The sequence below is a fragment of the Numida meleagris genome, chromosome 5 (assembly GCF_002078875.1).
Source record: "Numida meleagris isolate 19003 breed g44 Domestic line chromosome 5, NumMel1.0, whole genome shotgun sequence".
In the NCBI taxonomy this organism is placed as follows: domain Eukaryota; kingdom Metazoa; phylum Chordata; class Aves; order Galliformes; family Numididae; genus Numida; species Numida meleagris.
Genome location: NC_034413.1, coordinates 26,583,294 through 26,604,490, shown reverse-complemented (window position 1 = coordinate 26,604,490; position 21,197 = coordinate 26,583,294). Strand labels below are relative to the sequence as shown.

The 21,197-nt window shown below is 37.3% G+C and overlaps 2 protein-coding genes across 8 annotated transcripts in view; one reads left to right on the top strand and one right to left on the bottom strand.

Annotated features, from left to right (window-relative positions):
- BMPR1A (bone morphogenetic protein receptor type 1A) overlaps positions 1 to 5,998 on the top strand; it is an 83,649-nt gene extending 77,651 nt beyond the window's left edge. For all 4 annotated transcript variants that reach the window (XM_021399658.1, XM_021399656.1, XM_021399657.1 and 1 more), the window contains 2 exons: positions 215 to 345; positions 1,434 to 5,998. In XM_021399658.1, the coding sequence (XP_021255333.1) occupies positions 215 to 345; positions 1,434 to 1,559 (257 nt within the window). In that variant the 3' untranslated portion in view covers positions 1,560 to 5,998. The remainder of the gene's footprint in view (positions 1 to 214; positions 346 to 1,433) is intronic.
- MMRN2 (multimerin 2) overlaps positions 8,261 to 21,197 on the bottom strand; it is a 24,041-nt gene continuing 11,104 nt past the window's right edge. The window contains exons 2-7 of one of the 4 annotated variants that reach the window (XM_021398777.1): positions 20,926 to 21,048; positions 19,933 to 20,039; positions 18,566 to 18,616; positions 17,137 to 17,310; positions 14,140 to 16,041; positions 8,261 to 11,970 (exon numbers count right to left, since the gene is read on the bottom strand). In XM_021398777.1, coding sequence (XP_021254452.1) covers positions 11,582 to 11,970; positions 14,140 to 16,041; positions 17,137 to 17,310; positions 18,566 to 18,616; positions 19,933 to 20,039; positions 20,926 to 21,048 — 2,746 coding nt within the window. In that variant the 3' untranslated portion in view covers positions 8,261 to 11,581. Of the gene's footprint in view, positions 11,971 to 14,139; positions 16,042 to 17,136; positions 17,311 to 18,565; positions 18,635 to 19,932; positions 20,040 to 20,925; positions 21,049 to 21,197 lie in introns of all 4 variants that reach the window. The other 3 variants (XM_021398776.1, XM_021398778.1, XM_021398779.1) reach the window with 3 other exon arrangements.

Sequence of the window (21,197 nt, the reverse complement as noted above, 5' to 3'; positions counted from 1 at the left end):
TATTCATAACTACTGGTGTTTTTCTTTTAAAAGATTGCTGTTATGAAGTTTTGGATTTTTTATTGCAGTATAATAGTAATAGGTTTGATTTGGCATAAAGCTGTTCGTTTTTGCTCCTGGTTAAGGAAATCAGAGAGTAGAGACAGGGATTTTGTTGTTGTTGTCGCTGTTGTTTTTTCTTAAATGGTGTTTGATCTTTCACAACTATCTCCAGGTATTGTTGAAGAGTATCAGTTGCCATACTATGACATGGTGCCAAATGATCCATCCTATGAGGACATGAGAGAAGTGGTGTGTGTCAAACGTCTGCGCCCAGTAGTATCTAACAGATGGAATAGTGATGAAGTGAGTATGCTGAAAGGAAGAATTAATTCCATTTGTTGATTAATAAAGAAGGGTATTTTAGTTTTGAACTGTTAAGGCACTGTAAACAGAGACTATGTCAGACATCCAGATACTTTAAACTGCATGGCAATAGTAGGATAAAGATCTGTTCGAAATAAACTCAAAATTCCATATTTTGATGCAACTTTTCAGTGATCTGGGAAGGAGACACCCTAAAGCAACATCCAGATATATGAGTACTGCTCCAAATGATATCTTATATTTAGATAATAGAATTCTGGGGAGGAGTTTTGACTGAAGCTAAAACCAATCGTTTTTTTTTTTCTTACTGGTTTTACTAGTTTCAGTGTATATTGTGTACTGGTTTGTGGAATTAAGTGTTTTATGGAATAGGAAGCAATTTGGTTGCCCTTATTTTGGGCGGTATATTCAGAGTTCTGTGTATTTTTTGACCCTGGAAGTTTATTAATAGGAGTGTTTCTTGTGAAGTGATTATTGTGATAGATATATTTTCTTTTTGTTTCTCATTTCAAAAGATATTATTTTTATGCTGATGCAACTGAAATATTAAACATAAATGTGTTTTTAAGGGGTTGCAGCTTGAATGCAGTAAATAAGGCTTCGCTGTTTCGTATACAAAGCTACATATGCCATACCCTTTTTTGCCCAAATCTTAGATTTCTTTTAGGAATTCCCACTTTCCTCCTTAGTATTTTTTGATGGCTGGAAGAGCTTCTGTCACTTAACTCATTTTCTGTGAGGAAGTTATTGACAGTTTCTCTGTTGTGTATGTGGATTTTTTTTCTGCTTGTTAGTATCATTTATGTACAGACATTCTTGAGTTATAGCAATAAATTGTGGGAAAGCATCTGTGAAACTAAAGAGATGCTTCAGTTAGTTTAATCTATTATAGTACTAGGCAGCGAAGGTTAGGAGAAAGATCTCCATCAGCAGTTTTGCTGAAAATGTGTAAGTTACTGGTTTGGACTTAAGAGTTTCCTACTTTGAGCATGACAGAGAACCAAAATTATACACCTCTCAGATCTATCTGTTGTTACAGTACTGTTCCTTTGTTTCTTATTTAACAGTGTTTAAGAGCAATATTGAAATTAATGTCTGAATGCTGGGCTCACAATCCTGCTTCAAGACTCACTGCCTTGAGGATCAAGAAGACACTTGCCAAGATGGTGGAATCACAAGATGTAAAGATTTGACATAGTAAATTGACATTAGAGAGCAAAGCTGGACTCCTAGAACTTTTCACTCAAACATGAGTGAGACCTATGTGGAAAGAGAAAATAACTGGGATTCGGTGTATTTTCTCACCACACTTCTACAGGCTGCTAATCAAATCTTTCAGTACTTCATAGACTGTGATACTGAGAGACTCTCTACACTACATGCTATGTATATGGACAGCCTTGATAAACTACGCATTTTGTTTTGGTATTAGCTGCATTGAGACTTCAGTGAGTCTCTTCATTGAGTAAAACTCTGGGTACTGAATTGAATGTTTAGATTACAGTGCTTTCTGTGAAAGCCTAACAAGCTATATGGATTCAACAGAGATGGAGAATATAAGCTTTTTTATTTGCCTTCTACCTGATAAAACCTAGCCAATCCATACCAAGTTTTTGTGAAACAGCCTGTAGGTTTTGAATCTGTTCGTGATGTTACTCAGTTTAACAGTTCCTTATGCCTTTGTGTGTGCCAGGATTATTTTGCTGCCATTTGGAATTTAAATGAACAAAGTTTTATTGTCAGGGCTCTATTTTGTGGCTTCACAATCAGAGATCTGCTACAGAATTTAATCCTTGCCATTAAGTTATCCTTAAAAAATTGCAGTTTATTTCAGTTCTTGTTTTGATCACAAGGAGAACTGCTAAAATGTGAACCACTTATAAATTAAGGAATGCCTGCCTGGTCTGTATAGTGCTTGAAACAATGTTCTTAGAGGTATAGACTGCCTGAGTCATCTCACTTACAGTAGAGTGGGCTCCATAATTTGATGAAATTTGGTACGTTTTTCACAGTGCCACATGCAACCAGTTTTTGTACTGTAGCGTACTTCATATCTTAACAAAAAGACCTTTGTGTTTTGCCTTCCTGCTTTATTGGAACTCACTGGTAGGTGCCTGTCATTCTCTTTTTTCCATACAGGAGGGAATTAGCTGTAGAAGCATCCTTTCTCACTGTTTGACAAAACTAGACAGAAGATAAGTTTTGACAGGCTTGAGAACCAGCCTAATTTAAAGACACAAAAGAGTAAGAGATTAGAGAATACAATAAAGGTTAGGACCTGGAGAACAGAATATGTGAACTGTTGAAGATAGGATTCACAACATACAGAAGATTTTGATCTGTGTTGCTCTGTCAGTGCAGGAGGTTATGTCTGTTGGCCACTTAGTGGACAGTTGCAGAATTACAGAACTGAGGGTAAAAATCATTGGGTTTTTCAAGTTCTTGTCAGCCACATTTGGGAGGAATGACATTGAAAGATATTTTGTGAAGATGCAGCAGATTACTGTAGTTGCAAAATTTGGTCCTATTGTGCCAACTGGTTGGCATGCACAAGAAACTGTAGTTTCCTCCTTTTCTCCTCCCATCCAGACAAGTTGGTTAAAAACCAGAACCCCTCTATGAGGTTACAGTAAAGCAGAATTATTAAGTTATAACTCCTTTGACACTTCTACTTTGAAGTCAGGAAACAGTACCATAAAGCTGAAGCTTCAAGTCCGTGAACCATCAGAAGAATGAAAACACAGTATTTGCAACCATTGAACCTATTTGATAATTTAAGTGCCTATAACTTTGTACTGTAAATCTTGTTCTAGATAACTTTAAAAAGGGAAGTTATTTATACAGTGTGTTTTGTGCTTTATTAAAGAAAAAAATTTAGCCCTATGTACATGTGTATAATTAGATACATTTACGCACACACACATATATGCCATAGTTGAGATTTGAAGAAAAAAGTTAGGAATAATATTAAAATTGAAGAAAATGTTAAAACTTCAGATTGATTTATACCAGATTATCTGTTGTCTTAAAATATGTACGTGGAGATTGTTTTGATATGTGTTTAAATTTCCCTTAAATACAACTGATGAAAAAATGTAATGCAGAACTAATGTGATTTGTGAACAACTACAACCTCCTAACATGTTATCTTTTCATTTTAATTCTGTAGTTTGCATAATGTAAATGGTCAGGCAAAAAGATAGCAGTATTTTTATTTTCTATTGTGATGTACAGACTTTATTTAATAGTGCTACATATTTTATAGATAACTAGCTATTTCGAGGGATATTTCTTTTTTTTTTTTTTAAATAAAGTCATTACTTTTGTTCAGTAATGCCTTTAAGTATTAATATGTACTCTGGCTGAAAAGTTCATAGATGCGTCAACTATGATTTTAATTTATTTGAAAATGGCAAAAGAAACAATATTGTGCCACAATACTCATGGTAAAGGGCTTTTTAAAAGAAGGTTTCTCCGTCCATTGCCAAGAAATATATGATGCGTTTGAAATTATAATCATGTCTTTGCACATCATTTTTGCACAGGTAGTGGAAAAAATTTTGGTATGAGCCAAAAAAAAAACCAAGATAAGCTTTTTTGTGGTTTTGTCTCTAGGATTTTTATCAATAACTAGAGATGTTTATCTAGGTACCCTGCTAGCTTAAACTTTCAGACCATGGAGATTTATTTAAATTTACCCATTCCAATTTAGAATACTTTTGTTACTATTTTCAGAAGCTGTTACAGCATTATAAGCTGTAAGCTTTTTAAAAACTAATTTCTCTCAATCTTCAAGAAGCCATTGGTGATAGTATAAGCAAAACAAGAAAGTGAATTTCTGTAGTTTATCCACCTGTTTTCTTCTCTATTGTATAGGCATTAGCAAAGTAATAGGATGATGATCTTTGGTAGACATCTTAAGACCTGAATTGATTTACACATTCACTTAGACAAAGACGTGAACTGACTGCTGCAAAGATCTTTGATATTTCGTTATTTTCCAGCACTTCATTTACTAGGTTCATACTGAAATGTATGATGCATATTCACTGTCATCAAGAGGAGTTGCTGGATCTTTAGTAATCCTTGATTCCCTGATACTATAAAAAAGCTAATTGCTAAAGGACCTGGTTGCGTAAAGCACTTCAACATGTATCTACCTTCCATGCAAAGTAATCAACTGTTTGGAGCTTAAATATGTCTATAGTGATATTTTAGCTACCTTTCAGAAAGATCTCAGCTCCAAGCGAGCCCATTAATCATTATGTAATGAAACGTACTCTTTAGCTAAAGTTTTTGCTTTATGCAATACTGTAGAATTCAGAAGCCTTTAAGGATAGAATGGGTAATTGGGTTTGTCTGATCGCATGGGATTATCTTTTTGGGGTCAAAATTACAAGGATTTGTCATCTAAAAGAAATCCCCCAAACCTGGCAGATGTGTTTATATATACACATAATTATAAACATCAATAAAAATCAGAAATGTGGAATGCATGAATGCATGTTGGGAACATGAAAACTGTACCTTTGAATTTCTTAAACACTTTTTTTTTTAAAACCTATTCCTTGTGATTTCAGTTATTTGGAAAATAATTTGAGTAACTTATATAATTTACTACTGTTAAAATTACTTGCAAATTCCACAGGAAATATACTCCTGTAGTAAAATGTAGGCTTGTATTTTGAGTTTTGCTCAAAATGTAGTGTTTCCTGAGTTTTACAAAAGGTCACTTTTCCCAAAATGCATCTCTTTTTCCTGATTATTTTCTTGATTAGTCTGTCTTGAAGTATCAAATGAAATGTAAAATGAATATTTTGTTACCTCCATAGTAGTCTCGAATGAAATTTTAGATCTTGATCTGAATGACCATTTGAATGTGTTTTTAAAATTAATCATTCGGATACTTTTTGTCTACCCTGTCCTCATAGATTGTATTTCAACAACCTAAAATGTTTGAAAAGGAAACATAGTTAAAAAGTCTTCTTTGGCTATAGCAGACCTTTTAAAAGGGAAGTTAAGCTTATCTTCTATCAACCGTTAGGATGATACACTACTTCATCATTCTTTTGACAGTGCCTCTGAAATCAGTAGATTTTATCTAGTGCCCACAATCTTTGTTCTAAATAGGGAGTGATGTTTGAAAACAGCTGGCAATGTTGTATGATGTAGTGCTTTATGGAGCCACGGTGTGTTATCTTTGCTTGGTGTAGCAGAAGTGGAGTGCACATTACTTCTAACTTTTGAACAAATCTAATGTAATTGTTGCTTTGTCATATTTTACCTTTGATTACAATTTCAAACACCCACACTATGTACTGACATTTGTGCTCTGACATGCCATACCCAAAATAAAATGTACTATATTGTATACAAGAAGAATAAATAACATTGTAGCTAACTTAGAGAAGATGTAAATAAAAAAATGAAAGAGTGGAACAAGGCAAATGGTCACACTCTTGTGTGTTATATGCCAGAAGTGTAGAATAATCCTTTAAAAATGTAACACACTAATGTATTTTGTACAGCATCTGCTTTAAAAGGTGCCTTATTGAGTTTACCATGAATTGCTTGTTCTGTACACAGATTATGTCCAATGTATCATTTTTAAGTAAATAACCTTATTTTAGTACACATTAGTAATGTGTTTTGTTCCTATAAGGTTTTGTCTTAAAATGTAATGACTTGGAAATCGTAATACTTTTAACAAAATAATTTCTTTTTAATACATCGTACATGTTTTTTTCTAGAGTTCTTGATGGAACCCAGGTGGCCAAGAAGGCCAATGGCATCCTGGCTTGTATCAGAAATAGTGTTGCCAGTAGGAGTAGGGAAGTCATTGTCCCTCCGTACTCAGCCCTGGTGAGGCCCCACCTCGAGTACTGTGTCCAGTTTTGGGCCCCTCACTGCAAGAAAGACATTGAGGCCCTGGAGCGTGTTCAGAGGGGAGCGACGAAGCTGGTGAGCGGTCTGGAGCACAGGGCTTATGAGGAGCGGCTGAGGGAGCTGGGATTGTTCAGTCTGGAGAAGAGGAGGCTCAGGGGGGACCTTATCGCTCTCTATAACTACCTGAAGGGAGGTTGTAGTGAGCTGGGGGTCGGCCTCTTCTCTCGTAATTAGTGACAGGACGAGGGGGAATGGCCTCAAGCTGCACCAGGGGAGATTTAGGCTGGACATTAGGAAATACTACTTTTCTGAAAGAGTGGTCAGGCGCTGGAATGGGCTGCCCAGGGAGGTGGTTGAGTCACTGACACTGGAGGTGTTCAAGAAACATTTAGATGTAGCGTTGAGAGACATGGTTTAGTGGGGTTATTGGTGGTAGGTGGATGGTTGGACTGGATGATCTTGCAGGTCTTTTCCAATCTAGCTAATTCTATGATTCTATGATAATAAGCTGTGAATGGCAACTTCTGTTGCTCAATGGAGTTAAGAATTACTTCATGCTTTATAGTTCATGCTGTTTCTTGGTCTTAAGTTGAGCACAGTGATAAAACCTGAGCTTCCTTAGTCTGATTTTTTACTCTGCATATAGTGAAGCTAAAAGCAAATCAGAGTTGAATAACTCTTTTCTTTGAACATGTGCAGGTTGACTACCTGCTGATTTTATCTATATAAATTTAGCTCTGTGGGTCAAGCCAAGTGAAAAATGAAAAAATAAACAGATGAGGGGTTCTTTGTTTTTTTGTGTGTAGTGGTGTCCAAACCATGAAATAAAGTCAACTTTGAATAATTTTGTCTACATAAAGGTATGTTTTGATCAGGAAGAATCTTTGCTTTAGAGATAGCTTTTTCAATGGCTAAAAGAGTTTCATATCTGAACATCACAAAAACAGCTAACCAGTGTATTGTAAAAATAATGATAAAACTTTTTTTCTTTGAAGTCAAGTGATAAATCCATGTATTAGATTTCTAGAATTTTTTTTAGTTAGTTTTAGACCTTTTTTTTTCTTCTGCACATAATACCAGTAATTTACAGAGCCCAAAGATTTGCCCTTCTTACAGTTAGTGTCTTGAAAAAGAAAATTTTCTCTCCTGGTTATGGCTATAGTTTATAGAGCATATTCACTGATTGAGCTTACCACGGCTGGGATGCAGACTGTGGGCTTTCTTACGTTCACATTACAGGAGGACACAATGAAAATACTGTGAGTAACTGAAATTTTGCACCAGTGTCTTGCTGGGTTTTTTTGACCAAGCAACCTAATGTTGCTCCTTGAAATGGCCACAGGATGGCGCCATATCCAAAGATGAAAATCCTTGCAAAAATGCTGGGGGTTGTGATAGCTGAAAATAAATTCTACTGCCTACTAGTAATAAATACCAAAACACTATAGTTGAAGTATGATTCTTTTTCATCTTTGTATAAAGTTTTTTCACTGATGCACTCGCATCAGTATTTAAGAACTGAAAGTCATGTCCAGCAACACCTCTAAAACCTTCACAGTTATATTTTGTTTGAAAGTCAAAAAGCATACTAAGTAGTAAAAGCATACTGAGTAATTTCTGAAAGGAATCACAAACTTTACATAAATGTAGAAGTATCAGTAATTTCAATTCCATGAATTCCATTAATCCTTTCTCTAGCTTTACCTTCAGTATTCCCCAAGGCGCTATTTTGGTCTATCTCACTGATGTTAAAGTAGTAAGTCTTTCAATACCAGGTGTGAATCGGATTCCTGAGAGGACCACTAGTATGAGTGGATCATCCTTGTGAAACTTGTTCTTGAGGGCTGACCACCATGGACTTCAGAGGCTGGCTGGATGTGGACGTGTGAAATGGGTTCAGATGAATCTGACTACAAAATTCGGGCACTGATGAAATTAACTATAGAAAGTAAGGTTGATATACAGTGGGTACCTGAATTGTGAGTGAAGTAAGGAGCTCATCGTAGTAATGGGAAAAAGATTAAGAAGCTTTAATTTTAAAATGCAAAGCACTTTAAGGTATGTTCATAAAGTAGGTCAAACTTCAGTAACAAAACAATCTTGCAAAGATGTTGGAATATACAGGGCATGGCTTTTTTTTGTTTTTATTTTAATTTTTTTTAAAGCTTTTTTGTTTGATTTGGAGATTTGAGCTACTGGCAAAATTTTCTGGCAGTTTTTGGGAAGTACTAGGAGAAGCTGGAAAGAATTTTTAAATATAAGAGTCATGTTGATGATAGTGCTCGCTAGGTGTGTATTAAAAACAAAACAAACAAACAAAAACCCCTCATCACTTAGGAAGGAAGCCAAACTTCCTGGCTTATTCTGCCAATGGAATGCTTGAATCCATTATCCTTCCTAAAGTTTTTACTTCAGAATGTAAAAATGAAAGTTTTCCAGTCAATTTTCCCTTCTTTGTGTATGCAGATGGTTAACTTAAACACATATTTAAAGAATACAAATATGAATGTCTTTATATTAACACTATATTCACTCTGGAGTCAATCTCTGATCTTGTCTGGCTTATTCTTCAACAAAAATAAACTCTGGTAAGCATGGCAATACCAAACTTGTAAAAACCTGCCTGGGAGAACTGCTAGGAGCAGAGATCACACACACAGGCCTTTCTCTGTTCCCTGCTAAGCTACTACCTTCCTTGTCTCTTTCCAAGTAGCTGCATAGTTTTCATTCCAATTGAAGTTTTCTATCAAAGCCTTAAAAACAAGCAAGTACATTTGAATACATAAATATATTCCCTTGATGTATTTAACTATAGCACTTGGTTGGTAGCTGCAGAATTGGTGTGCGCTGGAACCGAGGAGGTCCTTACAGTCTCTTGACCTAGACAGCACACTTTGCACTGTAGAATGCTACCAGTGCAATAGCCCATAGCTGGACAACTGGTAAAAAAAAAATGGCTGGGTCACCTCCGTATGATAGCTTTTTACTAGCAGAATCCAGTTGTACAAATTGATGGTTTTCTTCCTTGTTGACATTTCACCTCTTCCCATTTTTCTTCTCTTTCTTCCCTCAGATATTTTAGTAATCTGTGGGGCAGAAGATGACTGAGCTCCTGGACAGCCAATGCTGCCTACTGCAGAGCAGTGCGTGGACTGACTCCATGCTGGGCAGATGGGGAGATTTGTCCAGTTAGTCTCCTGTGAATGGGAGCACTGGCTAGGAGTAGGCAGGAGGACCTAAACTGCTAATTAGGTCAGAAATGGCATTTTCTCTTTCCATAGATGCTGAATTTCTGTGTCTTCTTCTGTGGCCCTCTGTTTCTGAATCAGTAGAAGGGATTTAATCATACTAGTTTTTAGATCTTTATTTGCGTTGTTGTCTTTATCCAGAAGGAGAGTAACAATCTTATCAGCAAGTCAGTAGCTAAAACCACTTCATAGTCTCAAAAGATGCTTGCAAAACTGTTGTCTTAAGTGTAGTGGGAATTGGTACTGGTGCTTTTTAACTATCCTGTAGTATAGTGTCATTCAGAATACAAATAGGTGGGGAGAAAAATTCTTAACAGCAAGATATTTTTCTGTCAGAAAACACTATCTTAACAGGACATAAAATACATGTTAGGAATGCATCTTTTTCATCAAAAGCATTGGGAATTTTAAAATGCATTTCATTTTGCCAAATTTAATTGTTTTTATATTGTTTTGTAACACATTAGCGAAAACAAAGAATAACTGAACTTTAAAATGAGCACCTTTGGAGATGCTTCATTTGACAGAAGAAGAATTTAGGACGTGTCCAGACGTGGTCATTTTGAGATTTTTTTTGGAAACTCAAACCTTCATTGTTCAGAAATCCTACTCTTTGCTTTCCCCTAATTATAAATTTATTTTATAGTCAACAATGACAGTAGGCCAATGAGCTTGTCTACTTGCTGTCAATTTAGTTTGCTCACTCACTCGATTTTAAACTACTAAATGTTGGGCTGTCTGAGCTGTATTCACAACGTTCTTCAGGAATATCTGTAGGAATAAACCACATTTTCAACAATATTTTTTTATTATTGTTGACATATTCTTAATGTCTACATTAGGAATGTATATCTAATACATCCTAACAATGTTATGTTACTATTAAGTTTTGCAGTGTTGTTGAAATATACCAGGTGTAGAAGGAGGAAGGCTGGGCTGCTTCAAAGATCCTTGCTTACAAATGGTTGTACAGGGAGGGTGCATCTTATTGGATTTGATTGATTTTTTTTTCTAGTGTTTGTGTTACATACCGACTGAAATGCTGAATTAGAGTGAATTGCAGAAGTTTTCAAGACAGTCTGCCTGGTCCACAGAGAACAGAAAAGTAAAATTGTCCTGGCTTCTTGGTTTTGAGCAACCACTTAAAAATGTCATTATATAGTCTTAAATGTTTTTCCTTGACGGTGATGGAGATATTTGCCACAGGAAGAGTTCTTTTTTCATAGAATCCTAGAATGGTTTGAGTTGGAAGAGACCTTAAAGGTCATCTGGTTCCAGCTCCCCTGCTGTGGACAGGGTTGCCAACTACTAGACCAGATTGCCCAAAGCCCCATCCAGCCTGACCTTGAATGCTTCCAGGGATGGGGCATCCACAGATTCTCCGGACAACCTGTTCAAGAGCCTTGCTACCCTCTGAGTAAACAATTTCTTCCTATTGTTTATCTAAATCTACCCCCTTTTAGGTTAAAGCTGTTACCCCTTATCCTGCCACTGTACCCCTTGATAAAGAGTCCCTCTGTAGATTTCCTGTAGGCCCCTTTAGATACTGGAAGATGGCTATGAGGTCTCCCTAGAGCCTTCTCTTCTGTAGACTAAACAACCTCATCTCTCTCAGGCTTTTTTATACGAAAGATGCTCAAGCTCTCTTATGGTCTTTGTGGCCCTCTTCTGGACATGCTACAAGATATCCATGTCTTCCTTGTGTGGGGGGGTCCCAGCACTGAATGCAGTACTCCAGATGGGGTCTCAGGAGAAAGGGGAAAAGAGAAATGAGTTGTAAGTGAAGAAAGCCCTGCGAAGCATATGTTCTAATTAGGTGCAATTCTCCCTGTGGAAGGATTTGAGAATGTGTATTGATATGTTTGGAATCCAAACCATTAAGTCATCGCTTGAAAACCCCTTGCTGCTCATTAGCAACTAATTAAAAGCCAAACACTTCCAGAAAAGAAGCATGAAGACAAACCTAGAGTAGTGCTATGTTTAAACACATGCAGTAGGATTGAATACATCACAGATGAAGCAATAGTGAATCGATCCATTGTATCTATGGAAAAAATATCAGTAAAACACAGTGTTACTGTTCAAGTTTTAAATAGTAGGAATCCACCCATTGTTGTCCCAGGTGGACTCTGTTTCACTACAGTGCCCTGCAGCAATTCGAAGCATACTTTCTCTCCCTTTTCCATTTCTGCCATAGCAAAAGAAGTTACGGTATTTCCATTTGGTGTCTTCCTCTGACTACTTGAGAGAGTTCTTTTGTACCCACGGCTAAAGGAGAGTTGTCCTCGTGCTGGTCCTGAACTAAACTCCACAGAGATGAAAAACAGGTAGACACCTTTGTGCGGTGCTTTGAAGTAGCCATGTTCAGGGAAATAGCTGTTTCCATAACTGAGGTACGTTTCATTAAATCTCAGAGTTTTTTCTTTATCTTTTCTGTCTGAGAATCCCACATAGAATGCTACTGATGGGTCTGAAAAAGAGAGAAAGACAGTACTTTAACAATGAGCATTCCTCTTCCCAGCTATTGCTTTTTATTTGCTCAGGAGCATAAGTCATGACAGAAACTTTCATTGTATCCGGTGCTGTGCAACCAATTCATCAATAATTCTAGATAAAGTCATTTGGAAACATTATCTGTGATCCAAAACACCTTTCCTCTTTCAGGCAACAGCAGTGGTACTTATTCATGCAACTACTGAAAATGCAAGGTCAGGAAGAGGTAAAATTAGACCAGTTCACGTAATAGGAAAAAAAATATATATATATCAAACATGCTTTTTGGGTATAAAAGCTTTTCTTTCCTAGACCTTCTTGCCCAGAGCTGTTAGCAGAAGTAGAGAGTTTGCAAAGGCATGTGCATCTTTTTTAAGACACTTAACTTCCTGAACCAGTTCTGATGCCTACTCTCAAATTACGTACACTGTGAGATTGAAAGTGCCCAAAACAGGCACAGAAGCATTGGCAGAAAACTTGTTTTGTGGGGAACTTATATGTACACAAGGCTGTGAAATGCCATGGTTTATACTGCATTGAAAGTCAGATGGATTTCTTTCAGGCTTGATCTGAGACTGGGGTCTTTCTTTCACATGTGAAAGCACTGCACTGCAGCCCGCAGAAGCCTGCCTACCTCAGCTGCAAGGATAGGATGCAAAAGGTGGGAATATTCCTATTGTTTCAGCCTCATGGTCATTGATATAGATGAATAAACTTTACCAATTACTTCTTCCAACCACTCTTTTTATTAAAAAGAAATGCCATGTTTGTTTGAACTTCTGGGACTGAAAATTTGGTTAGGAGTTCTGCTTGTACATATTTGCAGTAGTTTGTAGGTTGCGGTCTGTTTTCTTCTCATGTGTTTTCAAATTTGTGGAAAGTCCTCCTGCAATTCTCTTTTTTAGAGAAGTAGTCAAGCACAAAGAAAAATCCTTAACCAAAGAAAAGATTCTTTCAGTGTGATCCTATGACATGAATAGGCTTTTGTTTTTCTATTAAAGAATGATACTTTTTTTTTCAAGTCATATGTTTAAATTAGAGTTCTTAGTAGAAAGATAAACATGTTTTAGAAAATACTTCTGTTTTGCTGGCACATAAGACATCCTTGGGAAAGAGGCAAAGTCAATAGTAGTTTCAATGCAGGTTTTTGTTCTTGATTTTAAAATAAAGGTCAGAAATAGCCAAGGGAAAAGAAGTGTAGATTGATGTAGCTGAAGAAACAACTGATTGTAGTGACTAGGCAGATACCACAGCAAAAGACAAGCGTCAGTGATTTTTCCTTTAAAGTTACTGTCATCTCTCTAGATCTGCATTCTGTTGTTGTGTGGGTAGATATAGTGGTTAGATCAGTATCCTTAGAAAGGCATGAGGCTGAGACCACCCAGGAGGAAAAAACTTGCACTCTTTTGCTGTCCTAAAAACAATTTGGAATACATTCTCTGCTTATTTAGTCTTAACTACAGTTTTTGCAGCACAGTTGCCTAAAGGGGCTGATTTTTGTTCGGTATTATGTGACCATAGCTAGGGCTGAATCATAAAAGCCAGTGCTAGAACTGTGGCACTTGTAATTACAAGGCACTTTTGGCAGACTGATCAATCAGTGCAGTATAAGCTGAAAACTTACCTTAGCCCTGAGAGAGAGATAGGGCAGTTCTCCCTGTTCTACTTGCACAAGTTATTGCAGTTAATTTAATGTATCTGTCCAGATTGACAAGGATTTGATGCTTTGAGTACACCCCTTCCAGACTCAAGTAACTGAGAAACAAGAAGCAAACCCACGAAGACCAGTGTTCCCCATCAGCTTTGAAAGAGTAAACTATTACTGCATAAACATGAGCATCTACAAGCAAAATTTGGGTTCTAAATATCTGAAGTTGAATTAACTCAAGGCCAATTACCCAGCAGCTATAACAAGTGTGATTTTTTTTCTGGCTTTGAGCAAAGTGTACCGGTGTATCAACTTGGTTCTCAACCAAACTGTTTATTTAGATGGAGAGGCAGAGATATGAAAATATCTTCCTTAAACATCCCACAAGATATCTGGCAGGTTGCAATTTACATGCTTTTGAGGGAACGAGAGTGACTTGCAACAGGGCTCAGAGAGAAGCTAAACCTGTACACGAGCGAGTAAGATAAAAGAACCAACCTTTTTCCAGCAGTTCAGTCTGCACTCTATTTCTTCCACTTACTACCTGTGTATTTTCTCTCTGCTTCTCAGGCGCTTTTTTGTCTCTTTGCTTGTCTTGACCTTTCTCTTGCCTTCTCACTTTTCTGGTAAGCATTGACTGAATCTTTGCAACATCCAGACTTATATTTGAGGCAAGTAATTCTTCATTGCTTCCAAATAGCTTTTTGAAAATCAGCAGATGTTTTTCCAGCTTCTCTTTAATTGTTGCTAAATCTCCTGATATAATTTCTACAGAAACGTTGAGTGGCTCTACTACATTTGCAATGGTATGATTGCAGCAGATACTCATGTCATTTCTGGATTCATGCCTCTTGATTGCCAGACTCAGGTATTTGATGTCATTCTTCAGAGTCATTATGTCATTATATGTTGAGCTATGCAAGGAGTCATCTTTGGGAGCCTCATAGCTAGGTTCCATATGTTCTACGCTGCTGCGTTGATTAACTTCATCCAAGGTAGACAGTGTTTGAGTTTCCTGTTTGGGACGCTTTGAAGATACATGAACATCACGATTATGCTGTTGTCCTCTCTCCAAGAGATGAAATTTCTTTAAAAGAGATTCTAAAGTCATATTTTGATTTTGGAGTTTATTTGAGATCTCTTTCAGAAATTCTTGCAGCTGTACTACTGATGATATTAGGGTACTAGGATCTTCTTCAAATAGGACTTCCATAAACTCTTCTCCCAGTAAAGCCTCCAGTGCAGCTTCGTGCCGCATGGCGTCTTCTAAAAGTGAGCCGAAGGAGCTGTTGAGGTATTTGATGTGTCTATGAATTTCTTCATCTTTCTTCTTCAAGAGGCCTATGTCTTCTGAAAAAGATGCAACTTGCAACTGAATCTGTCTGTTTTCTTCTTGACGGAGGTTAAGGGACTGATGGATAAATGGAAAGGCTGAGGAGAGCTCTTCAATTTCATTCCTCAAGAGATCTTTGAAAACCGACTCTAACTGCTTCATATCCTTTGTTTGTTGGCCTTCAAGGGAATAAGTGATGTTCTTTAAATCTTCCTCAAGCATATTGGTGTCAGAAGGTATCTTCTGGCAATTACATTCCTCCATATATCTCAACAGATCTGAATAGTTTTCCTGAAGATTTGAGAGAGTATCGTTCATCTCTGATATCTGCCTTTCCATTGCTGCTTTATTTTCTTCAATAAGATCTGATTTCTCCATTAAAGTTATTGTAAGATCATCAGGCCTATACTTTGAGATATTTTTTTTTAACTCCTTAAACCATTTCTCAAGGACTGCAATATTCTGAAAGGCCACATCTGACTCCATGTAAAGTTCTTTAAGCTGTTTTGCATGCCCTGCCAGCATGTCATTTATTTGTCTGATGGCTAACTGTGTAGTTTCATCTTTGGGACCATGATGTGAGGAGAGCTCTGTTAAATTTTTTTTCAAAGCCTCAAATTTATTTTCAAGATTGTTTTGCTCATGTTTCATAGTTGTTATGTTGTTGTTTAAAGCTAAGTAATGGGACTGCTGTATCTTGTGATACTTCTTCAGCCTTGTGTCTGTATCTGCCCTGATTACAGTGAGGTTATGCTGAATACTAGCCTGCTGCATTTGCAATTGATTCTCTATATCCCTTTTTATTTGATCAACTTTCACCACATTTTCCTGGACTTTAGATTCAAACTTAGTTCCCAGCTCCTGGAATTCTTTTTTAGGCACACTGCTCTCTTGGAATCTTTCTATGCTTTTCTTGTTGGTTTCCACGTCATGGGACAGATTTCTTACTATGTTGGAGAGGTTCTGTAAGCTTCTGTTGAAGCTTGCCCACACTGGGTTCAAATGTTTCCTTAGAAAATTCTCCACATGGGGAAACAAAACTTGCCGCAGAAGCCTTTCCTGAAAATCTGTTAAAACAAAGTTAAAAATAATAATAATTCTGTTTAAGAAAGCATCTTAATCTGACCAGGGTAACTCAAGAATGTATTTTTCTTCAGTAACTGCCATCTTAATTCCCAAAATCTGAGCATGTGCTAAACTTTTTGTAATAGCAAAAATAACTTTATTTAAATCAAGGTTAATGCAAAACATGCTGTGTCTTTGAGTTTGCAGACAGTAACTTAGAGATGCATTGAGTGCCCCACTTAAGTCAGAGAAATACTGCATTTTTAAATGCTTGTAGAGCAGTTTTATTAATGGTTGTAACTGCCCATTTTCACAACAGCTCATTTTCACAACAGCTCTTATTTGATGTGCTCTTGTTTATGCAGTTTTCTCATACCGTTATTTTTCTGATGCTTTCTATCATGTCCCTTCTACTTCACAAAGTTACACAGCATCTTAGCATCTGAATATCCTAGGAGAGTCTAACTAGAAAAATCTATGAGGAATTTGTACTAGTGTGAGTTAGACTAAGGCTTGATTTTGAATTTTAGCATATAAACTGAGTGACTTGAAGTTCAGCCTGTATCATTGGAAGACATTTCTGTAAGTCAGTGGCTCAGATTAGTAGTCCAAATTCAGTACTATTCAGTCCAAATTTTGCACTGCAATATGAAGCAGGAATAATGTTTCAGACAAATGGGCATATGTTGCATTTTTACTATGTATACCAATCTGAAATTCAGCACATCAGGTGATGAGACTGAAAAGAAGAAAAAATACATATAACTCTGCATCCTCAGAGAAAAGAGGAAGCCACAGAAGCAGAATAGTAAGCCAACAAATTAGTAAAAGCAATCTCTTTATTCTGTGGTTAAGACAGATTCTAAAATTTCTGAAGAGTATAATGGAATCTGCCTTTCATCTAATTTCATATTTCAACTTCTGCTTGGATTTAATTCATTAGTTTGTATTGGAATTGCACCATTTTTCTTCTCTCTTTGGAAGCAACCTGCAGACCAAGGGAAATCAGTGTATTTTGGTTTTCAGGCTCTCCTTCTGATCTGCGTGGTTTTACAGGGCCTGTTGGCAGGGTGATAATTCTACATCAGACCTCTCACCTTCATTGCTCTGGTTCACTTCTAACACCATGCTTGTACCGTTGTTTTCAAATATTCTCTGTAAATCACCTAAGTTGCTGACTGCTTGATGAATATCACTTTGAAGATCATCCAGTAATGCCTCCTGATTTTGAATGACTTCCAGCAGCTCTCTTGAATCCACTGGTGTTGACACTAATCACAAGATTCAAAAAGAAAGTGTCATGCAATGGAGTTGCAGCAACATGTATTCCTACAAAACCTGTGAGCTCTGAGAACACCAGTGTATTTTTTGCTCTGGAAATCTTGCAGTGACATTTAGGGATCTGCTGGTTTATAGCAGCTTAACTGCAGTTTACTTGCAAATGTTTTTTTTTCAACAGTGATGGAAACTTTTTTAAAATATTAATACGAGACCTTCAGCCATGCTAGCCATAATGGCGGTAAAATATTCTTCATTTAAAACCTCCCCATGCCATAAAAACATTCTGAAATAATAATTTCCTTCAAGCCAGTTGAGAGGAAGGATAGCTAAGCTTAACAACCCAGAATAAAAGGACAGGATGAAAGAACAATGAAGGTGTTTCACAAAAGATTCAAGAGCGTAAGGGTTAAGTGTCACTGCTGGCTCTCACTGAGGGGCCCTTTAACTTATATTACTCCAAATAAACACATGCTAATTTGAGCTCAAGAATTGAAAGTGTATTCTGAGAGCTGGCGGAACCGGTGTATCTTAACTGGGCCATCCTGGGGACCTCTTACCCTCCAGGGTTACGTTTGACTTTTCAAGCTAATGTTTTATAAACTTGAGTCTTCTTAAGCAACTATTTATTCATTCAGTGCTGAGAGCATAGTGTAAAGAAGACTCTCTTTCATGGCCGTAATACTATCCTAAACCCAGTTGCTGGAAGATATTTAATAGCACTAGAAGCCACATCATCTGCCATATAGTGAGGTAAGGTCCTTCTTGGATATTAGATTGGCAAGACAGAGCACCTGAGATAAGAATCTAGAGTATCTCATAACAATATTCTCAAAGCTACTGATAGCTGCTCTAAAATGGCATTCTGAGTAGATTGTTTTTCTGGTAAGTCTTCTGAAGTGCTTTCCTGTGAATACACTGAGCAGAACAAGGAGTTAAGCATCCACAGTAATGAAAGGTTTAACACCAGCTGGCATTCTCACTCGGTATAAGTGATGATCAGCCAGCATACAATTTTGAAACTTTTGGCTGTTTTCTCAAGAACATTCATATAATTGTATAGCAAAAACCCTCATAAATGCCAGTAAATGAAACATAGTTGTGTATAAACTTTCCCAAGTAATACTTTCACTGAAGATACTATCCATAGCTTATCATGTCAAAGTAGCAACTAAAAATCTGTCTTTTGCTTTGGGCAGTGACTTGAGATGTAAGAGAATGGCAAGTAATGTAAGTTCAAGAACATACTGTGGTTTGAGAACTCTTCTTCTTGCCATCCTTCGGTTTGATTTCCTGGCACTGGAATGAAATTAGGATCTGCAATTGAGATGCGATACATCTGTGAAAACACTTTAGATGCAGAAACTAATACAGTTCAAGAAGGCAAGACTGTCCAATTTCATCTGCAATGTGACAGATGTGGAGATAGGCTTCTGCAGTGCAGGTTTCTTAGGATAATGAACATTGTGTTGGGTGAACTGCATTTATGGTACAGCACCAAAATGCAACACCTTGTAAATGATAATGCTGTGCAGTAGGGATGTGGTTTTTAAATTCACGTGGAGTTACTGATTGTAAGAAGTTAGTCCATTACAAATAGATAGTTTTCTCTGGAGAGTCCTATCAAAAGTTCTGCAAATTCCTCTTTCCTGTTCCAGTTACCTGGGTGTTCTGGTAGCGTGGCACCAGCTACAGTGGGTGGTGCTGTATAAATGAAGAGATAAAGATGAAGCAGCTGGTTTTGGTCTGTAAGCATAACTGAGTAGAGACTAAGCAAGACACATTTTATTTAGTAATATCCTTCAAATGACATAATTGGAAGCCAGGCTGATAAATTACCTTAGAGATAAAAACTGTGAAGAGAAGCTATCTGCACAAAAAAAACCCTGAACCTATAGAGATATAAACAGGAACTCCAAATTTATCTAAGGAGCCTTTTTGGGTAGGTGGACAAAGATTTTCACCCGAATGTTTGACTTCTCTGTTATGATGCCTGAATTACTATGGGGAATTACCTTTTTATTCCAATTTAAATTCTTCCACTTTTGAATGAAGCATTCTGTTAAATCTTGCATGTGCCATGAAGCATTGTAGTTTTTAAACCACGCTGTTGCCTCTTTCCTCTCTTTTACTCAGCGGCTGCTGGCATCAATATTCAGCATTTCAGGTAGCTGTGGTGGTTTGTGGCATGGAAAGTTTGTTTTAAACTGGATACTTGGTAATTTCCCTAAAAAATTACTTCATCTTCTAAACTATTTTTTTTGGCATATCACATGCTGGTGTTCCTGCCTGATATCATCGGTTTCTACATGGAATTAGGCAGAGATGGAGACTTCGTAGGCTTCATAGATGGAGCTGTACATCTGACAGCTCCACCCATAAATGAATGCTTCTCTCCAAGTGTGAAGATTAGAGGAAAGTGGCTGTTGCTGTTAGCCTTATTTAAGGCTAATTACACCTCTTACCTGTTGCAAGACATCAGCGATTTGGGACACAGTATGCCAAGAAAAATAAGGCATCAATTCTCAAAGAGGAGGAACAAATAGGTAAGCTGTTTTTTGCCACTGACAATGTCATTTAGTCTTAATTCTCATGCATGCTCTGGCTTTCCTTACCACGATGTTCACAATCCTTCCCAATAAATCCAGGGCAGCACTTCCACTGCAAAGACTTCAAAACCTTCTGTTTCACTTGATAGACCGGCTTCAGGGCTGTCCTGTACCTGGGGAGCAGGGTCCAGGTGTTAGTTTTACAGTCAGCTGGTATCACATGGGGCAAATCCACTGACTAACTGTAGGCTGGTGCCAGGGGTGTCCTAGATAACTACTGCAGGATGTGGCTAAGAAGTTTGTCATAAATTGTATCACTACTGCTCAGTAAAACACATAAGCAACAGTTGACAGCAATATTATTCGCTGCATAAGATTGCTTTTCAGAACTGCTATTTGCAACAGGAGGTGTGTGCAAATTCTAGCAGTCTGCATTGGTGTACCTCACCCTCCTACTGTTTGTTGTCCAGTAGAGGTTTTTTCCTACATGTTGGCACTAATCTGACAGGAGTCTCAAAGAGATGTCACAGCTGGCAAATATCCATAATTATGAGAAACAGAACTCTAATATTTGTTGTCATAGAGCCCTATTAAAGGCTTTTACCTGTGCTCTTTGGGCAGCCAGTCCTTCTGAAAGAAGAACAAGCTCTTGGGCAGTTGTATATCTCTGACTATGAACAAGTCTCACTGATGGTCACAGGCAGAGCTTTTTGGTGTTGTAGTGGTGGTGGTGGTGTTGCTTTTAATTTGTGGGTGTATTAGGACCTGAAAATTGTGGAAAAGATGTGATCGCTTTTCCTAAATAAACATAGCCAGATTAGAGAAATCATTTAATCACCTTGTAGACATAATTGATGGTTTTTAAAGGCAGTAATTATCCCAGGTTACTTGAATGCTTAATTGCTATAGGTACATAAATCAGACACTACCTCACCTTAGTATTAAATTGAGTTGGTGCTCTATTTTATTTTAAAAATGTGCCAATAAGTTGTTTTGAAAATCTAAAAGGTACTTCAGAGAATATCCCTTATCTCTAGTGGTTTCATTTGGAGTACTTACATGATCTTCTGGCAATCTGGAGCTCCGTTTGGGCAGGGCTGCTGGGAGTTGACAATGTACTTCTCCTTCATGCAGGCTTCAATATATGTTACAAGACGAGACTGCATGAAAGAACACCAGTTCCTATTGGGGAAAAGAGGGAATTTGAAATAGGTCTTTCAAAGTCTCTGCTTGTAGCAGTGTCACAGAAGGATGAAATGTAGAGGAACTTTGCTTTTTAAGCTGGATGATGATGAGGAAAGTGAAAAATGCTTGCTAGCTTCCCCCCCCCC